General features: G+C 39.2%; 1 protein-coding gene across 1 annotated transcript; it reads left to right on the plus strand.

Annotated features, from left to right (window-relative positions):
* The first annotated feature begins 2,021 nt into the window (after positions 1–2,021).
* LOC108439097 (voltage-dependent calcium channel gamma-3 subunit) lies at positions 2,022–15,471 on the plus strand. The gene is made up of 4 exons (XM_017717296.1): positions 2,022–2,232; positions 6,906–6,989; positions 12,721–12,861; positions 14,831–15,471. The coding sequence occupies exons 1-4, from the start codon at positions 2,022–2,024 to the stop codon at positions 15,469–15,471; spliced, it is 1,077 nt and encodes a 358-aa protein (XP_017572785.1).
* The last annotated feature ends 3,784 nt before the right edge of the window (positions 15,472–19,255 follow it).

Below are 19,255 nucleotides of genomic sequence, written 5' to 3' on the forward strand. Positions count from 1 at the left end.
AACTTTCTGGTTCTTGTGAGACTCTGGCTGCAGCGTTCTGGACTAGCTCAAGCTTGTTAAGGCTTTTGCTGGGACATCCAGACAGCAGAGCATTACAGTAACCTAGCCTTGAAGTAATGAATGCATGAACTAGCTTCTGCATCCTGTAGAGATAATGCATTTGTTAATTTAATTGCGGAGATGCAAGAAGGCTGTTCTAGTGATATTAGTTATATGTGCATCGAAGGACAGATCAGCGTCTATCACGACACCAAGATTTTTAACAGTTAAGCTTGATGCAACTGAGAAACTGTTAAGTGTTAAGTTAGTTTGTTTCTAGCTGATTTTGGACCAAGAAGCAGGAGTTAAGCAGCAGAAAATTACTTGACATCCAATCTTTTATGTTTTTTACACAGTCCTCAACGCCCTTTACATTAAAATTATGGCACATTTCATGTTGTATGTTTAACCATATATCAATAAATAACGTGTTAACTTTTATGTAAATATTTTTTACTTAGAAACTCACCAAAACATTTGTCATTATTTGGAATTTGACCAGGGGTGTTTAATCTTTTGCATACAACTGTGTAATGTCACGGTTAGAATAAAACATTTTATCCAATTTTTTAATGTTTGTCGTTTTATCTATACTTCTCTTTACATTGTATGAACATTAAATGTTTAAAAGTCCTGAACATCTTCTTACATTCAAAGTTAAGGCCATCCTGTAAAGTTACCATTTTGGAGACAGTACTATACAACGATGATATATATAACTTTTTCCAATCACCTTTTCCTTCAAATGAAAGCCAAGATCAGATAAAAGATGATCTCAGAGGACTTTTTCTAAAGCCAAAAATGCCGATTTGTAAAGTGATTTGTAAAGTTTACACCATTTGAACGGCATATTGCCGTTTATCCTTGAATGCTTATTCTTTTAATACTTTTTCTTGGAAGCAATTTCCAAATTCAAACATTTTTTGCATGTCATTGGCTGTTGATTCTCCTACTTGTTCCACAAAAATAACTGACAAAGCTACCACTTTGTTGTTGTGATGTATAGTTGCATGCAAAAGTGTGAACACAGCGAATAAAATGACATTTTGTTGATTTTCTAAGTGAAAATAAGTAGGAAAATAACACATCCTCTACAGAGAACTTAAACATTCCATTTCGATCCAAATTTCATGCACAATTTCTTATTTATCTGCATATTTCTGAATATTGTAAAAAATAGAATAAAACTAATCTAAAACGCACTACAACCTTTGCACAGGCCAAATTTTATGTGATTTTTTTTTTTTTTTTGCCAGCATGTTAAATTCAACAAACCAACAGAAACAGAGCATTAACTGAGCAACTTGACCAGGGGTGCAACAAAGCTTTGCATGTGACTGTACATCCATGTCAATGGACAGACCTGCAAACACAAACAGGGAGTGTTACACAGTACTGAACGAGACTACAACCATCACACAGCCTCACTTCATTCAGAATATTGAATCACTAGAGGGGGCGGTCACTTTGGAGATGAAGTGACCAGCGCCACTCAAAGAACAGCTTGTTCGGCAACTGTGCCACAAAGAGCACACCAAGCAACAGCCTTCCCTGGAATTACTGACCCTTTCTGAGGAGTATGATGGACTCTCGTCCAGATCTCCATACCTATGATTTTTGAAGGTAAGTTTCGGCAAGCTTTACGGAGAACGCTGGTCAATGTTCTACACATTGATCTTAAGAATCAATGGATTTTAAATGGGATCTTTTCAATTGCATGAATGGAACGAGGCTATACCGGGGGCAGTTCTGGTGCCTTCACATCAAAGGGTCTGAGAGAAGTCCATCCTCAACATTGTCTCTTGGATCTCTTTTGAGGAACATGCAATGGCTGTAAACATCTCGCTTACATTGACCTCTCTTTACGGCAATGAAAAGAGCTCAGTGGTGTTGGGCACAAGGTGAAAAATGACCACAAATGAGTTGTCCAAGGTGGCTTGCCTAGCTCATGTCATCGTGTGCACGTGTGACTGAGAGGAAACATGAAGGTATGCAATCGCGGAGTGCAAATGCTGGTCACAACGGCAGGGGCATTCGCAGCCTTCAGCCTCATGACCATTGCTGTGGGAACGGACTATTGGCTCTACTCACCTGGGGTTTGTCGGACCAAGGGTTCCGGCGACAACGACACGAGCCGGAAGAACGAGGAGGTGCTCACTCATTCCGGCCTTTGGCGGCAGTGCTGTATGGAAGGTAAATGCACACCTTGTTTATAGATCATTATAGTACAATATTTATCATTTAATGGCATCTTGCTCACGGAATAATAAAAATACCTTTTTGTGAATAGTTTGAAATATTTTAAATCACACTGAACAATAAAATATCAAATACTTAATTATTAGTTAATATGGGAAATTTTTTCGAACTGGTGTATTTATTTTTTAAAAAACTTAAAATATCCTGAATCAATCAGCGTAGGAACCAAACTTTGTTGTTGGGATTCTTTTGGTGTAAAATAAAATGCGGCCTGAAAGTCGATGTCCTCACAAATATACTGTCAAAGTCAAAATTGCACCTAAGTGCATGTAACTGAGTAAACCTAACTAGTTACTGCACTGCAAGGACCACATTCTGCCAGCCTCCAAGCAACTATTATGCCGGCAGAATGGAAAACAACATGGATGTTTGTTTTAATGTAATCGAAAAAAACAGCATAATTCAAAATATAATTAAATTTTAATTAAAGTATTTTGTAGAATTTAATTTTAAAGTAAAATGTAAGGGTGAACTGGTAGCCCAATAAAACGGGTTCACTTTGCATTTTATCTATGATTTGTAGACATTTTTGCTTGTTTTAAGTAACTTTGTCTCAATAAACTGTTGAATTCATTTTTACTTTCATTAAAAATAATCATCTGTGAGGAAAGGGTCATGGAAATCAAGGCCTACATAACCAGCCACTAATTTTCCACAGACTGTGGGAAGATGTAAGCACCCTAATCTTAATAAATTGCAGGCAAATCCAACACAATAATCAACGCCTATTTGTTTGCTTGACTGTATAATTATGAAACATAATAAACACTATAAAAAATCCAAATTCTATATGAACACATTGACTTGCACTGAAAATACATACCAAACTAGTAGCCAGCTAGTTAAATTGTTAAGTAGTTAGATACTGTTGGTTATGTCGGTCATGCAGACCAAGTCAATGATCTCAACCTGAACAATGTTTAGGTTTTATTTTCTGCAAATTATTATCACAACTGTAATATTTATTTTGAAAAATGACCCCGTGGCACTACCACCACAGCCACAGGTTAAAAAAAGTCCTGCTTCTCTATATAAAATGACTTACATTTTGCAAAATATTAATGGTTAGGATGCAAACAAAGCCATTCAGAGTGGTTTGGTGTGAAATGCTCCATTCTAGAGAAACCTATTGAGTGAGAATTGTTCACAGCGACAGTGAGATGGAACCAGACGTCCACCTCTAAAAGCTCCCTCACAGAAAGTTATGACATGAAATGATTCTGAATACTCAGCCTGATGTTTAAGACATAATTTTTTATGGAATTTTTTTGGCTTTTGGCTTTGAGATTTTAAAAAATACACTCATGGTGGAGGGTTACATGAAGGGCGTTGTGAGGCAAAATAGTCCCAAAAGAAGACTTCTTTTTTCAGATTTACCACTATTTCACCCTCATCGAGCTCAAAAGACACATGTAGGTTCACTCATGCTTTTGGACAGTAGATAACACGGCTATACATGTGCACACATATGGTTCCCATCACCACGACCGTAAAGACTCTCAGGACGCTCAGGAATCTTAAAATGAGAAATATTAGGTAATATCAACAAGATTTACAATGATTACATGTGGTAAGATCTGATTTTCTGCAGAGTTAATTCCACACTGTGCATTTTGCTGTTTTTCACCTTCACACAGCATGTGTCCCTTTGCCTTCGACCGACTCTTCCCAACCCTCGCACTCTCTGACCTATATCAGTTCTGCGTCAATTCTTTTAATGGAAAGTGTAATGAAGCATTCAGGCTGTTAAAAGGACGTCGATACAACTACACCCACCCAACCGATGAATGAACAGGAGTGTCAAAGTATTGAGACAGATGAAGCCTTTTGACTCTTTAAACAGTAATTTCACTTACGGTGAATATATATGTAATGTCCCTCCTTGTGACCATCAGTCCCTCCCTCTTGGCCGCAGCTTCACAGCGCCGGCAGATATGGACATACAGACCATTGTGCCCACAGAGGAAGAGATCTATTCTGTACATCGACGTGGTTCAGGATAGGAACATTTTTATACGCCCATGTGCATGTACATACACACAATCACTCTCCAGACCAGTGGGCCGCTAGTTCGTGCACATGGGCATTCTGCTGCCTGTGACATATGTTCAAGTTGCCTGGAGAATATGATCAAAAATGAACTCATTAATTACGCTGGCCTGACAAAAGTAGGCTTTTTTGGGACCCCAGATGGAAGTAAAATTCAAATCTAACTGCCACAAATGATGATCTTTCTCACTGACCCTGATGAACATTATATGCATCCTAGCACACATATATATAACGACATATTAGCAATCACCTGGGATACCACAGCAATGGCCTAATACACCTTAGCAACCATGTGGGATAACATACCAATGGCCTAGTAACACCTTAGCAACTGTGTGGGATAACACAGCAATGGCCTAGCAACCATCTGGGATTCCACAGCAATGGCCTAGCAACATCCTAGCAACCACCTGGGATAACATAGCAACACCTTAGCAACAGCTTTGTCAAGCCAACATAAACTTCCCCTAGTAATTTATTATTAAATTATTCAAATTCATTTTTATGAAAGTTCACAGTCACATACAAATTAAAAAAAAAAAAAACAGATGCAATATGACATATTATGTGGTCTAAAAAACTTCAAACTTTTCATAGTCTATTTCCAGCTGTAAAGGGTGACTCACAGCAGCGTGGTAGAGGCACCCAAAAAGTATTCCGTTTTGCTGGCCATTAAAATGTTTTTCCTACTTTTCAGCTGCAGGAAAGTTCTGGAAAACTCTAATATGTTTCCACTGGATTTTGTGCAAATTGCAGGCGATAAAATGAAAATACATGAAAACATTGTCGCTGCCCAGAAGCTTATTTCTGTCTAACTGACCTTAAGAAAAAATGCTTAGTGTAATAAATCAGACTCTTAAAAGTAATATCAACTAATAAAAAAGCTCTTTGCCTTACAGACAAAGTCAAGGTTAAACCCACTGTAATACTGCGCAGACCACTACTCCAGACCGTTAAATGTTACAAAGGAAAGTAACTGCAATGACATCATTCACTTAACAAGCCGCATACAGTTGATGAACTACCTAACATGTTTATGTAGAAAGAGAGAACAAGCTAGTTTGTTGCTGTTGTCATTCTACATCTTACAGTTTAACACCCTTTCGTTCACTTAATTTTCAATCAAAATGCCCTCGAAGCACAAATTGCTCATTTTTGGGGGTCAAAAAAGAAAACAAGCTCAGTCTTAGAAATGGGTTGCATTTCCTGCTTCTCATGATCCAAGTATTCCCAAACACATTCAACGATGTTGAGGTCTGGACTCTGGGGTGGTCAGTACATTGTTCTGAGAACACCAGCTGCTTCTTTGCTTCAAAAGTATGTCTTGGTCTTCTCAAGTGCCCATCTTATACCCATCAACACTCATGATGTTTTCAATTCAAAACAAATGACTAACACCAGATATTGGTATTTGACCCGAAACTTGTACTGTACCTCCACTATGCTTGACTGATGGTTGCAGACCAGGTTTAAAGAGTCTTTCTTTGCGGTGTACATACTTTTCTGTTACTTCCAAATGTCTTGAATTTAGACTTATCAATCCATGAACACTTTAATTGTTGCCTGATTTTTGCCTGTTGTATCATCCCCAAAGTACAAGTAGTGCTGTTTCCACATACTTTGGGCTACAATCATGATTTTGGTCTCATTTGAACGGTACGGTTGGTGTAGTGTAATGGGTAACACCGCTGCCTCATATGCTATAGACTGGGGTTCAGTCCTCTGCCTGAGTAAGCACCCTACACTCTATCAGTAAGGAGACCTTGGGCAAGACTCCTAACTGTGTAAATCGATCAGATTGTAAGTTGCTGTGGATAAGAACATCTACCAAATGCCGGAAATGTAGTTGTAACACTTTCATCCTTCAAAATAACTGTATAAATTACTGGCACAGAGTAACTGATCTCTGACTCTTGCTGTGTTATCAAGACCACATGTTTTGGATTATGTCTCTGTGGAGATTTTAAAGATAAGGACCCGCAGATTTGCTAGCATTTGCTCATTGGGTGCTCAGGTTGCAAATAAGACAGTCATCACTGCTCTGAATAACGGATCATAAAATGTTTGTCTGATGGAAACAGTTCTGGTGGTCCACCAGGTCTGTAAATGTTTTCTGCTTTTTCCTGGCACTGAACATGGAAAGATGTGTACTTCATGGACATTTTGATTGGGAATTAAACACGAAAGGGTGGTCTCTGACTTTTGCACAGCACTGTATATGGTCATACATCACTTGACCAATATTTGTCCTGAAAGGAATCCATTTCAAAGCAAACTGTCTTCTAGTGCAGTTAGAAATAATCGACAGTTTGTGAAATATTTCTAATTATTTATTTATTATTTATGAGTAAATATTCTGTGTAACCCCTCATTTTTACCTTTTACTTTTTCACTCCAGCTGTGTTTGTCCTAATGTAAATGTTTGAGAGGCAGAGAATCTAATTCAATTAATTAGATATTGATATTGCTAATGATTTGATGCAATTCATGCAACGAAGTGGAAAATGGCCTTTGTCCATTAACTGGCTGCTCTTAGATGTGTGTTTTTCTCAAAGGCATGTTTACAGGTGTTTGTAAAAACATCGATCACTTCCCAGAAGACGCCGACTATGAACAGGATGCGGCAGAGTACCTGCTCCGTAAGTGCAACTCTATACACAATACAAATTCACTAAATATCCTAAATATATATTGTCATGTGAATGCATATCTAAAGCCCTTTTGGAGCTGGATTAGTTTCATTATTTACTCATGAGATCTGTGATTTTAATCCAGTACAGATATGTCCTGTCCATAGTGTTTACAAGTCTGCTCAGTAATAAGAATAAGACACTGGATGTGGCAATAATTACAGTTAGTACATTTCCTGGCCATATCTGGACATATATCATAAAGGATCAGGCATACACTTTAAAATATATGTTTATGGTGCTTACATAAACATAGGCATCTCATAACCAACATATCGCTGCTGTTGGAAGAAAACCTCATATCTCCACTTTTCTCCTCGTATCTCCGTTTTTCAATTTTGACGTAATTTGAAAATGCTTGTTGCCCTTTACATTGTATGTAAATTTCATGCGGAATGAAAATAGCCTGGTTCAATTGGCTTACATTAAAAGAAAATTAGGTTCTTTCCTTCTCCTATAAAGTTTCCATTTTGGAGATACAAGGTTTTCTTCCAACAACAGCAATATGTGCCTAATATATACATCAAATATATATGCCTGATACATTGGGTCGAGTACATCCCAATACAGTTATAAATGTTGCTGTGATCTTTTAAATATTAAATTATTTAATCCTGTTGGCTGATATGTTGATGTATGGCTGAAATATATCTGAAAATGGCCAGTTTCAGTTAAGTTGGCATGTATGTCCGAATGTGACAAATATAAGTTGGATATAAGGGAAAATATATATGTGCTAATATACAGTATGTCATATATTTGAAATACCTATATTGCCATTTATCAGATTTCTGTATGGCTAAATAGCTACTGCATTACATTAAATAAGCAACACTGCAGGGGACTTTCTCAGAGCCTCTTATGTTTGACGCATTCTATGTATCGTCATTTTAGATACTTGATCTTTAACAGCAGCTCAGCCAGTCACCAAAAGTCTTTAGTGGACGGACACTATTCGGTCACAATTTGATGTTTGTTCCCTCCTGTACGCTATGATTAGGCACCATCATTTGGTGGGCATCACCCCACGCTGAAATCAGATATAAGGTCTCTTCCCTCTTCCAGTGGCATGTTTTGGGTTTTTTTTCAGCGGCACATTTTCCTTTTAGCCAAGCAACATGTTGTTATTGTTCAGAAGTGATAAGTGATTCATTCCGAGCAATCTGGGGAAATTACACAGATCCTTCATCCCGTACGAATCAGTCGAGTCAGTCAATACAAGCACAGATTACATTAACAAACCTCCTCCAAACTGCATTAAAATGAATGTTCTTCCAAGATTTTTATATCTGTCCCAATGCCTTCCTATCTTTTTATCCACATCATTTTTTAAGCAGATTGACAAATGAAGTTCAAGATTTATTTGGAATGGAAGGATACCTAGGATTCGGAAGGACCTTCTTCAAAGGCTCAAAATTAACGGAGGATTGGCATTATCTAACCTTATGTTTTACTATTGGGCTTCCAATCTACATAAAGTCTCTTACTGAATTCAGTCTAAATCTTGCAAAGGGACCTCATTACACGCTTTGGTCACTTCCCATTTACCATCTAAGGCAACAAATTACACATCTAATCCTGTGGTTATAGGTACCCTTCAAATTTGGACTCAATTTAGACAGCACTTTAAAGACAGACTCTGCTTATTCAAAGCCCTATTTGCAACAATGATTCATTTCTTCCAGCTAAACTGGATCAAACCTTTATAACCTGGCAGAACAATGGACTAACTAAATTTGGTGATCAATACACGGACGGGATCTTTGCCCGTTTTGAGGACTTGCGTATTAAGTACAGTCTTGGTCAGTCGGATCTGTAGCGGTATTTTCAGGTCCGGCATTTCGCTCAGGCTCATAGTGTGGAGTAGTGCTATACAGAGAATTAATGACAGCACCTCTTGTGCGTGACTGGGTCTCTTGCAATTTAAGGTTCTCCATCATATACATTGGAGTAGGGCTAGGTTGTCCTCCTTCTGTCCTGACGTTGACAGTGGCTGTCTCAGATGCACTAGAAATACAGCAGACTTACGTCATATGTTTTGGCTATGCCCTAAACTATCAGCATTTTCAAAAATCTGTGGCTTGATAGTTGAGCCGTGTGCTGAAATTGCTGTATTTCGAGTTAAATAAGCAACACTGCTTATTTAAGCAACAGATCATATCATTAATCTTACCCTTAGACAGTGGAAGTTAATCGCTTTCGTGTCATCAATAGCGCGTAGGCAGATCCTTCTAAACTGGAAGTCATCCATACCTCCTAAGGAAGCACAATGGCTGCAAGATCTCATGCTTTACATACACCTGGAGAAGATTAAACACACTCTTGGTGGGTCAGTTTAAAAAATGTATTACACTTGGAACCCCTTGTTAACTTATTTTTCTGATATGCAAGTACTTCCTCCAGAATAAGATGGAGATGTACCACTGTCCCTGAAGGTTGGGTCCTCGCACCTCCCCCGCCCTAAACTGCACAATTATATAAGAACTATAATAAGATTAGTACTCAGATGTGATCAACTTTCAGTAAAATTAGCACCATTGATTTTTTTTTGGGCCACCTTTTTGGTTTACCTATACATACACATGACTACTAAGGGTGTTACATTTTATTGATTATATCTCATTATTTGTTCTATGTTTATCTCATGTAAAGGCAACTGTTTTGGGGGGGGGGGTGAGTGAAAATGTGAAGGTGGACTCAGATTTTGTTTTTGCGCTTGTGTAACGCGGAGCGAGGTAGCGGACGCATGTGCGGAAGTAAGCGACTTTTATTGAGGGCAAATCCAGAATCAGGGTCATAACGGTCCAGGGTCATAGAGCCAATACGTACAGAACGGGGTGCAGACGTGAAGAGCAACACAAACAACTCTAACAAAGACCAACACATCAAACAAAGACCAGCGAAAAACAAAGGGCAAACACAGGGCTTAAATGACAAAGGGTAAACGAGGGACAGGTGGAAAACAGGTGGAGATAATCATGGGCAGAGACACAAAACAAGGGGGCAGGACTAGAAAAACCAAAACAAATACACATGGGCTAAACCAAAACACGAACACATGGACAGGACCGGGAGGGGCCAATCGTGACAGCTTGTATACCTGATTTTCCTTTGTCCATTAACTGGCTGCTTTTTCAACATTGATCACTTCCCAGTCACTAAAATATGTCTGCCAATAAAATAAATATTTAAAAAAAAAACCCTCCTCCAGCAAATCTAATCCAGCTCAAATAGGGCTCGAGACATATGCACCTATTGTTGAAACCTTGTATGTCTAATTTTGATTTTGTTTTTCCATTTTTTGATGTAGTTTGAAAACTCCTTTACACTGTATGAGAAGTTCATAATACATGTATCAATACAAATGATCCAAAATAGCTTGAAATAAAATCTTAATTACTTAATGTACACTGAAAGTTGAAACTGCTATTTCCTCCTGATGTAAAGTTACTAGTTTGGAGACATGAGATTTTTGGCCTATAGCGATGTGCCCCAGTACAGTTTAAGTTTCTGGCTATTGGATTGAAGCCGCAGTCGCACTAAACTGCTGGTCCAGAAAATCGGCAACAGAAACAATGTTGGTGTAGTTATCAAGATAACTAACTCACTAACCGTAAACAGAAATGATACAAAAGTAAATTATTCATTAATTTATATTCATTTATATTTATAAAATTAATGATATATCTGTAGGTAACTGACATGGTTGATGGCAGTGGAGTGCAGCTGCAGTTAGCCACGGAGCTAACACCGCTGATTAGCAAGCTGGCTAACTCCTCTAAAAGTTTCAAGCTTCAAGTTTATTTGTCATTTGCACAACATGTCAGGACATTCATGCATCGACATTCTTGTGGTGAGGCTCAGATAATCACTCTACAGAAGGGAAATAAGTAAAAGTAAAATATAAAAAACAAATTGAAATATATTAACTATACACAAAATATAGAGACAATATATATTTTAAAGTGACGTAGGTGACTCTGTGTTATTGTTATTTAAAGTGACAGTGATAAAGTGTTATTGTCCATAGCAGAGATGATATAATAATAATAATAATGCTGACAAAGTGACTGAGTGAAATGGTAACTGGGGAAGGACCCGCAGCTTCAGAGCTTGTTCAGAAGCCTGACAGCCTGTGTGTAGAAACTGTTCAAACAAACAATAAAGCAGTCTCCCAACTGACAGTATGTCATGCCGTCTCTTTGTCGTGTGTTTATTTATTGTCTGTGGGGAAGAAATGGGCTTAGGTTTCGGGCTCAAACCTAAAAGAAGCATTTACTTCATTTTAGAGGTTTTAGTGCTTTGAAGGGGCCCCTTTTGAGGTCAAATCAGCATGTCAACGTGTGCCAAAGCTGAACATGGCACAAACGTTCATAAAGGAAATGTACTCTTTGGAAGCTGACGTGAAATTGATAACACTGCATATTCCTAATTTCGCTCACCAAAATTTGCTGGCAAACACACGTTTGACTGGGCCTTCACTGTTTTTCCATCTAAAAAAAAATCCCTCATTGTAACAGCAGTCTCTCAACATTTATTTTGATGCTTGAGGCTTCATTTCAAAATTTCCCTGTGATTCTCCCCATGAGGCCTACAAAGAAGGTTTAATTAGGCTTGGGAGCAAAGATTTTAAATCGTCCAAATATGCTGTTTGTCTAAACTGCCAACGCATATGGCAAGATGATAGCTGCACTCCAAAAGCTAGGCCAAGTTCTCGGTGGGCTGCTTTCCTAGACGGCTATGTTATCACAGGCTCCACGCTGAATGTACATTACCTGAAAAAAAGCTACATCAAGGTACAAGGCACTGTCCCACAATATACATACAATGTAAATGTTCCCCTTAAAGGCACAACACGGTCCTTAAGTCCCAGTTGTGTATGTTAATGCGTGTTAAAGGTTTCCCAGAGGAAAGGTGCATATTTTTTTGCTTTTTGCAACTTTTTAAATAGAACAATAAAAGATAAAGTCTTATCAGGAAAGGGTTTATGGAGTCATGCAACTGTGTTTTTTCCATTGCACTATTGCATAAGACACAAGGTTACTGGAGACATTGCCTTGAGTACCACCCTAGTGACGGTTTTAGTACCAGTTTTTCGTTGGACTGCATTTAATGTTCTGCCAGCCACAATACATTACTCGCATTAAAGTTTTAGGTTTATCATTCATATCAACAGTAATTTCCATCTAATTTAATGTGTCGACCTTGGTAGATTTTGTATTACATTATACAAACAAAGAGCCTTCATAGGACAGTCCTACAGAGGACTCACATTTTGGGCACTTTTCATTGTGAACTTCTTTCTATAGTCTGGGTTTTTTGTAGGACAGCCTACCTTTGCCTAGAGCAAAGACCACCCCTGAGTAGCAAACAGATGATAAGAAAGTTTCTGAATTCATTCATTCAAACGAAACAGTTAGCACAATGCTAATGAGGGAGTAAGGATCCATTTCGGTCACCTTGTTTTTGAATGGTCAGCGGAAATGGAAGCTTGGCTCATACTTGTGCTGAGTTTTCTACTACTAGGACTTCCTGCCTAAATATGGTTAGGAGTAGCTCTAAATGCACGTTTAAAGAAAAACTCAAATTTTAACACATACGGTTGGGTCAGGCCTGAAAGCAGAATCATTCGGTTAAACGGAAAGTGTGGTCTGGGTTAAAATGTGTTTGTGTATTACAGGGGCTGTCCGTGCGTCCAGCCTCTTTCCCATCATGAGCGTGGGGCTGCTGTTCATTGGCGGTGTGTGCGTAGCTGCCAGCGAATTCTACAAGAGCCGCCACAACGTCATCCTAAGCGCAGGGATTTTTTTCGTCTCAGCTGGTAGGATTTACAGACACTTGTGAAGGAATGAAACATAGTTTGAGCCCTAATGTTCAAGTTTTACATTACACATTTTGGTAATACTGTCTTTTATGGGTACATTGCCCCTAGGTGTGAGTGTGTGTGTGTGATTGTGTATGTCTGTCTGTCTGCCCTGCGGACTGGAGACCTGTCCAGGGTGTATCCTGCCTTCCACCCGATGACCGCTGGGATAGGATCCAGGACCCCCCTCCAAAAAAGGACCATGAGGGAGAAGCGGCTTAGAAAATGTGTGTGTGTGTGTGTGTGTGTGTGTGTGTGTGTGTGTGTGTGTGTGTGTGTGTGTGTGTGTGTGTGTGTGTGTGATCAAATCGTGAAAAATATTTTATATCTTATATCTTCAAAGACAAGGTTCAGTAGCATTTTCTTTAATACTTTTTTTTATTTGTAGGTGAACTACCATTTAAGCATGTCATTATGTCTGTATCGGTCAAATACAGCAAGCCACTACTTGTACTCATACTCGTAATAATGCACCGATGCCAACATCGGATCCATCCATCCAAACCCCTGATATGATTTTGTACTGCATATAAAATGTAAGCTTTGTCCGTACACGATGGCCAATTCAAACATACAGCGTAAGTCACAAAAGAACAAGATTTCTAAAATTGCACAGCATATTTCAGGCTTTAGAGGAAATTCAACTACAGCACAACCAACCAAACAAAACACTTCAACAAGGCTTAAAACTCAGATGCATTCACGTGATTCATTCTGTTCACTGTATCTACAGAGATTGTTTGTGAAAGAGACAAGAGGGGGATCAAAACTATGAAACATACTTTACATCTGTACAGAAGCAATTTTCTGTTTACATTTACATTTACATTTACAGCATTTAGCAGACGCTCTTATCCAGAGCGACTTACAAGAAGTGCTTTGTCAATCTAGAGAAAGTATACTTGCTAGTTACCAATAGTTTAGAGAAAAAGACAGTCCTGAGCTCAGATACTGATAGAAACAAAATGTCACTGCAGACACCAAGAGAAAAGAGCCAGAGTTGAACGCAGAACTCTGTGCCATTCAATGCAATACAATAACAATAATCTACAATACAGAGTGCAGTACAATAAAATAAGTGCAGCTTATAGTTCAGTGCTCATTTAAGTGCTGTGTAAAGAGATGAGTCTTCAGTCTGCGTTTGAAGACAGCAAGAGACTCTGCTGTTCGGACAGCCAGTGGGAGTTCATTCCACCACCTGGGTGCCAGTACAGAGAACATTCTCGACGCTTGTCTTCCGTGCACCTTGAAGGATGGCGGGTCAAGCCGAGCTGTACTCGAAGCTCGAAGGGCTCGTGGTACAGTTCGAGATTTCACCATGTTGTACAAAACTTACTGCTGTTTCACTCGTTCCAAGAGAACTAATGTAACATAGTCAGCTAATGTGTATTACACTCACTACACTAACAACTAGTTCATTCTAAGTATGTTGCTCATTTTTGTATCCATCTCAGTAAATGCTAAAAAATGTGTACTTGTACTCATGCGCATAGCTTTGACGCATGCCTAATCAGTGTTCTCTGGATTCTGTCATTTATTTTTAAGAGTTGAAAAAACTGATAAAAGATTTAATATACAACCATTCACTATTAACCTGCTGCTATTAAAATGCCATTTTACCATTACCATCATTTTTGACAATCAGTAGCAAAATGGTATTAAATTTTTTGAAGAATGCATGACCTGACTTCACTTGAGACTTGCCTCTACTGAACTATCTTGACTTAAGACTTGACTCGAGTGTGAAGACTTGAGCCTTACTTGTTTCTGCCAACTTGGCAGCTTGTTTCCACCTCTGTAAATCAACCCAAAGATCTGCTTTTGGTTACAGGAGTGAAGGTGAAACACAGCAGCATTTGCTTATAGTAATACAGAAGGCCCTGGAATACAACAACAGAACAAATGTATGTTTTGTGCTTTGTTTTAGGCCTCAGCAACATAATCGGCATTATCGTGTACATCTCGTCCAACGCAGGCGACCCCAACCAGAGCGAGTCCAAGCGGAGCCACTGGTACGGCTGGAGCTTCTACTGTGGTGCGCTTTCTTTCATCATTGCTGAGACGGTGGGCGTTCTCACTGTACACCTCTTCATCGACACGCACCGTGCCCTGCGTGCACGCTCCCACCGCCCGCTCCAGTCCCGCTCCCGCCAGTCCTCGTTGCAGCGCCGCTCCTCCATGGGGTCCTTCCGCTCCCGTTCACGAGACCTGGCACTCTACCCACTGGCAGCCACTCCTCCAGTGCTCACGCGCAATTCTCTCGTATATGGCCGTGGCAGCTTCGCACGCTTCCACCATGTGGCTGTCACAGACGAGGGCCTGGCCTTGGGTGGTGTGGGTGCACGTGCTCTCCTACCCCAGAGCGCTGTTGCGCCGCTGGACAACGGTCTTCCTCCCACGCTGCTCGTGGCCACCCACATGCAGAGCCCCGTGCAGGCAGATGCTGGCCCTGACCATTGCAAGCAGAACTCGAGCTGCCCGGTTGGTCAGAGCCCGCCAGAGTCAGTGAAGGAGCATGCACTCTCACCTCCAAGCAGTGCAGCCACGAGGAGAACCACACCAGTGTGAAACAAGAAAATAAAGACTCGAGATACAACAAAATACAGCAAAAGTCTGGACCTCAAACAAAGGAGCAACTGATCAGAGGGAACTTCTACAGAATTAGAACCTTCTCCTAATGTTCTTCTACAGTTTACATTCCCAGAACCCTTTTCAGACCCGGACAGCAAAGTTCGAGGATGGTTCTCCTGCTGAAAAAAGACCATTAGAACAATAAATCTGATGCTTTTGCTTCCTATAATGGGAATTGGCTAAATGGTTACCATTACTCTGCCAAAAAGGAAAAAAAAAACAGACAACCATGCTGGTCTAAGCTCGTTTGTGCTGGTTTAGCTAGTCAACCAGCATGGTTATGATGGTTGACCAGCACCGAAAAACATAACATATGCAGCCATGCCAGTCTATGCTGGTTTTTCTAGCAGATTAGAGCCCACTAGTTTCCAGTAGAACACCTTTAGATCCAATTAGGAAACCATCAAATGCACCTGGAATCAGTCATGGGTCACGAGTCATACCATTAAGATCCTTTACACTGTGACATCAACCCATCAGAAAAAGCCAAAACACATTACAAAACCACCAGGAACCAATAATATAAGTCAATGAAACCAGAATTTTTTCCAAGTCATTTTGGATCTTTTTTTTTGGTCCATTCATCATGAAATTTACACACAATGTAAGGTATTTTCAAATTATGTCAAAAACTGAAAAACGTCAAAAGTGGAGATACAAGATTTTCTTCCGACAGCAGTGATTTAATACTTTGTTTCTTTTCAGCAGGGTAAAGTACAATTTACCTAACTTGTAGCCTTTACAGCTGATTATTAGAATGAAATTACAAGTGCTTCGATGTTGTACACTTTCACAAACTTCAAAGCGGCAAAGACAACTGTAAAAGTTATCACCTAGTTATGAACCCAGGCTACATCAAGGAAAAATGGCCTTAAACTATAGTTTGTTATTTGTCCTGCTGTGCAGTATCCTGTAGCACAGTGTCAGTTCATGACTTTATAGTGTTTCCATGTTTCCACCAATTTTCTTTCACTACAGCACCCAGCAAACATCATACAAACACTGGGAACCCCTCTGGCTAAAAGGGAAGCAAATGCTAACATAAGGCTAAAAGGGAACCAAATGCTAACATAAGGCTAAAAGTGAACCAAATGCTAACATAAGGCGAACATTGAACCAAATGCTAACATAAGGCTAAAAGTGAACCAAATGCTAACATGAGGCTAAAAGTGAACCAAATGCTAACATAAGGCAAACATTGAACCAAATGCTAACATAAGGCTAAAAGTGAACCAAATGCTAAAAGTGAACCAAATGCTAACATAAGGCTAAAAGTGAACCAAATGCTAACATAAGGCGAACATTGAACCAAATCCTAACATTGAACCAAATGCTAACATAAGGCGAACACTGAACCAAATGCTAACATAAGGCAAACATTGAACCAAATGCTAACATAAGGCTAAAAGTGAACCAAATGCTAACAAGGCGAACACTGAACCAAATGCTAACATAAGGCTAAAAGTGAACCAAATGCTAACATAAGGCTAAAAGTGAACCAAATGCTAACATAAGGCGAACACTGAACCAAAAGCTAACATAAGGCAAACATTGAACCAAATGCTAACATAAGGCAAACATTGAACCAAATGCTAACATTGAACCAAATGCTAACATAAGGCAAACACTGAACCAAAAGCTAACATAAGGCTAAAAGTGAACCAAATGCTAACAAGGCGAACACTGAACCAAATGCTAACATAAGGCGAACATTGAACCAAATGCTAACGTAAGGCTCAAAGTGAACCAAATGCTAACATAAGGCTAAAAGTGAACCAAATGCTAACATAAGGCTAAAAGTGAACCAAATGCTAACATAAGGCAAACACTGAACCAAATGCCAACGTAAGGCTAAAAGTGAACCAAATGCTAACATAAGGCTAAAAGTGAACCAAATGCTAACATAAGGCAAACATTGAACCAAATGCCAACGTAAGGCTAAAAGTGAACCAAATGCTAACATAAGGCTAAAAGTGAACCAAATGCTAACATAAGGCTAAAAGTGAACCAAATGCCAACGTAAGGCTAAAAGTGAACCAAATGCTAACGTAAGGCAAACACTGAACCAAATGCCAACGTAAGGCTAAAAGTGAACCAAATGCTAACATAAGGCTAAAAGTGAACCAAATGCTAACATAAGGCAAACATTGAACCAAATGCCAACGTAAGGCTAAAAGTGAACCAAATGCTAACATAAGGCTAAAAGTGAACCAAATGCTAACATAAGGCTAAAAGTGAACCAAATGCCAACGTAAGGCTAAAAGTGAACCAAATGCTAACATAAGGCGAACATTGAACCAAATGCTAACGTAAGGCTCAAAGTGAACCAAATGCTAACATAAGGCTAAAAGTGAACCAAATGCTAACATAAGGCTAAAAGTGAACCAAATGCTAACATAAGGCAAACACTGAACCAAATGCCAACATAAGGCTAAAAGTGAACCAAATGCTAACAAGGCGAACACTGAACCAAATGCTAACGTAAGGCTCAAAGTGAACCAAATGCTAACATAAGGCAAACATTGAACCAAATGCCAACGTAAGGCTAAAAGTGAACCAAATGCTAACATAAGGCTAAAAGTGAACCAAATGCTAACATAAGGCTAAAAGTGAACCAAATGCCAACGTAAGGCTAAAAGTGAACCAAATGCTAACATAAGGCGAACATTGAACCAAATGCTAACGTAAGGCTCAAAGTGAACCAAATGCTAACATAAGGCTAAAAGTGAACCAAATGCTAACATAAGGCTAAAAGTGAACCAAATGCTAACATAAGGCAAACACTGAACCAAATGCCAACGTAAGGCTAAAAGTGAACCAAATGCTAACAAGGCGAACACTGAACCAAATGCTAACATAAGGCAAACATTGAACCAAATGCCAACGTAAGGCTAAAAGTGAAACAAATGCTAACATAAGGCTAAAAGTGAACCAAATGCTAACATAAGGCTAAAAGTGAACCAAATGCCAACGTAAGGCTAAAAGTGAACCAAATGCTAACATGAGGCTAAAAGTGAACCAAATACCAACGTAAGGCTAAAAGTGAACCAAATGCTAACATGAGGCTAAAAGTGAACCAAATGCTAACATGAGGCTAAAAGTGAACCAAATGCTAACGTAAGGCTAAAAGTGAACCAAATGCTAACACGAGGCTAAAAGTGAACCAAATGCTAACATAAGGCAAAAAGTGAACCAAATGCTAACGTAAGGCTAAAAGTGAACCAAATGCTAACACGAGGCTAAAAGTGAACCAAATGCTAACATAAGGCAAAAAGTGAACCAAATGCTAACGTAAGGCTAAAAGTGAACCAAATGCTAACATAAGGCGAACACTGAACCAAATGCTAACATAAAGCTAAAAGTGAACCAAATGCTAACAAAAGGCAAAAAGTGAACCAAATGCTAACGTAAGGCTAAAAGTGACCAAATCGGTCAAAGGGTTTTTCTGCTCTTCCTCTACTGAACGTATATTTGTAAATATTACCTCTTGTCATACACACATATAGGACATGCACATATGTTTGTATATATAATGTTGTTTTTGTACACAAACATTAAACAAGTGCATTAATGGGATGACAGGGCACTGATGGAGCTGTTAAAGTGTCTGTGTAGAAATACAGAACTGAGTACGCCTGAACTCATGGACTTGTGTTAAGGGTGTAATGTACAACTGTAGACACATGATGGCAGCAGAATGCAGAAATGAGGATACCTGTAA

The sequence above is a fragment of the Pygocentrus nattereri genome, chromosome 12 (assembly GCF_015220715.1).
Source record: "Pygocentrus nattereri isolate fPygNat1 chromosome 12, fPygNat1.pri, whole genome shotgun sequence".
NCBI classification, from domain to species: Eukaryota; Metazoa; Chordata; class Actinopteri; order Characiformes; family Serrasalmidae; genus Pygocentrus; species Pygocentrus nattereri.

Coding starts and splice junctions, on each gene's coding strand:
- LOC108439097 (XM_017717296.1), top strand. CDS start 2,022: ATGAAGGTATGCAATCGCGGAGTGCAAATGCTGGTCACAACGGCAGGG. Junction 2,233..6,905: donor GCGGCAGTGCTGTATGGAAG/GTAAATGCACAC, acceptor TTTTTCTCAAAG/GCATGTTTACAGGTGTTTGT. Junction 6,990..12,720: donor TGCGGCAGAGTACCTGCTCC/GTAAGTGCAACT, acceptor TGTGTATTACAG/GGGCTGTCCGTGCGTCCAGC.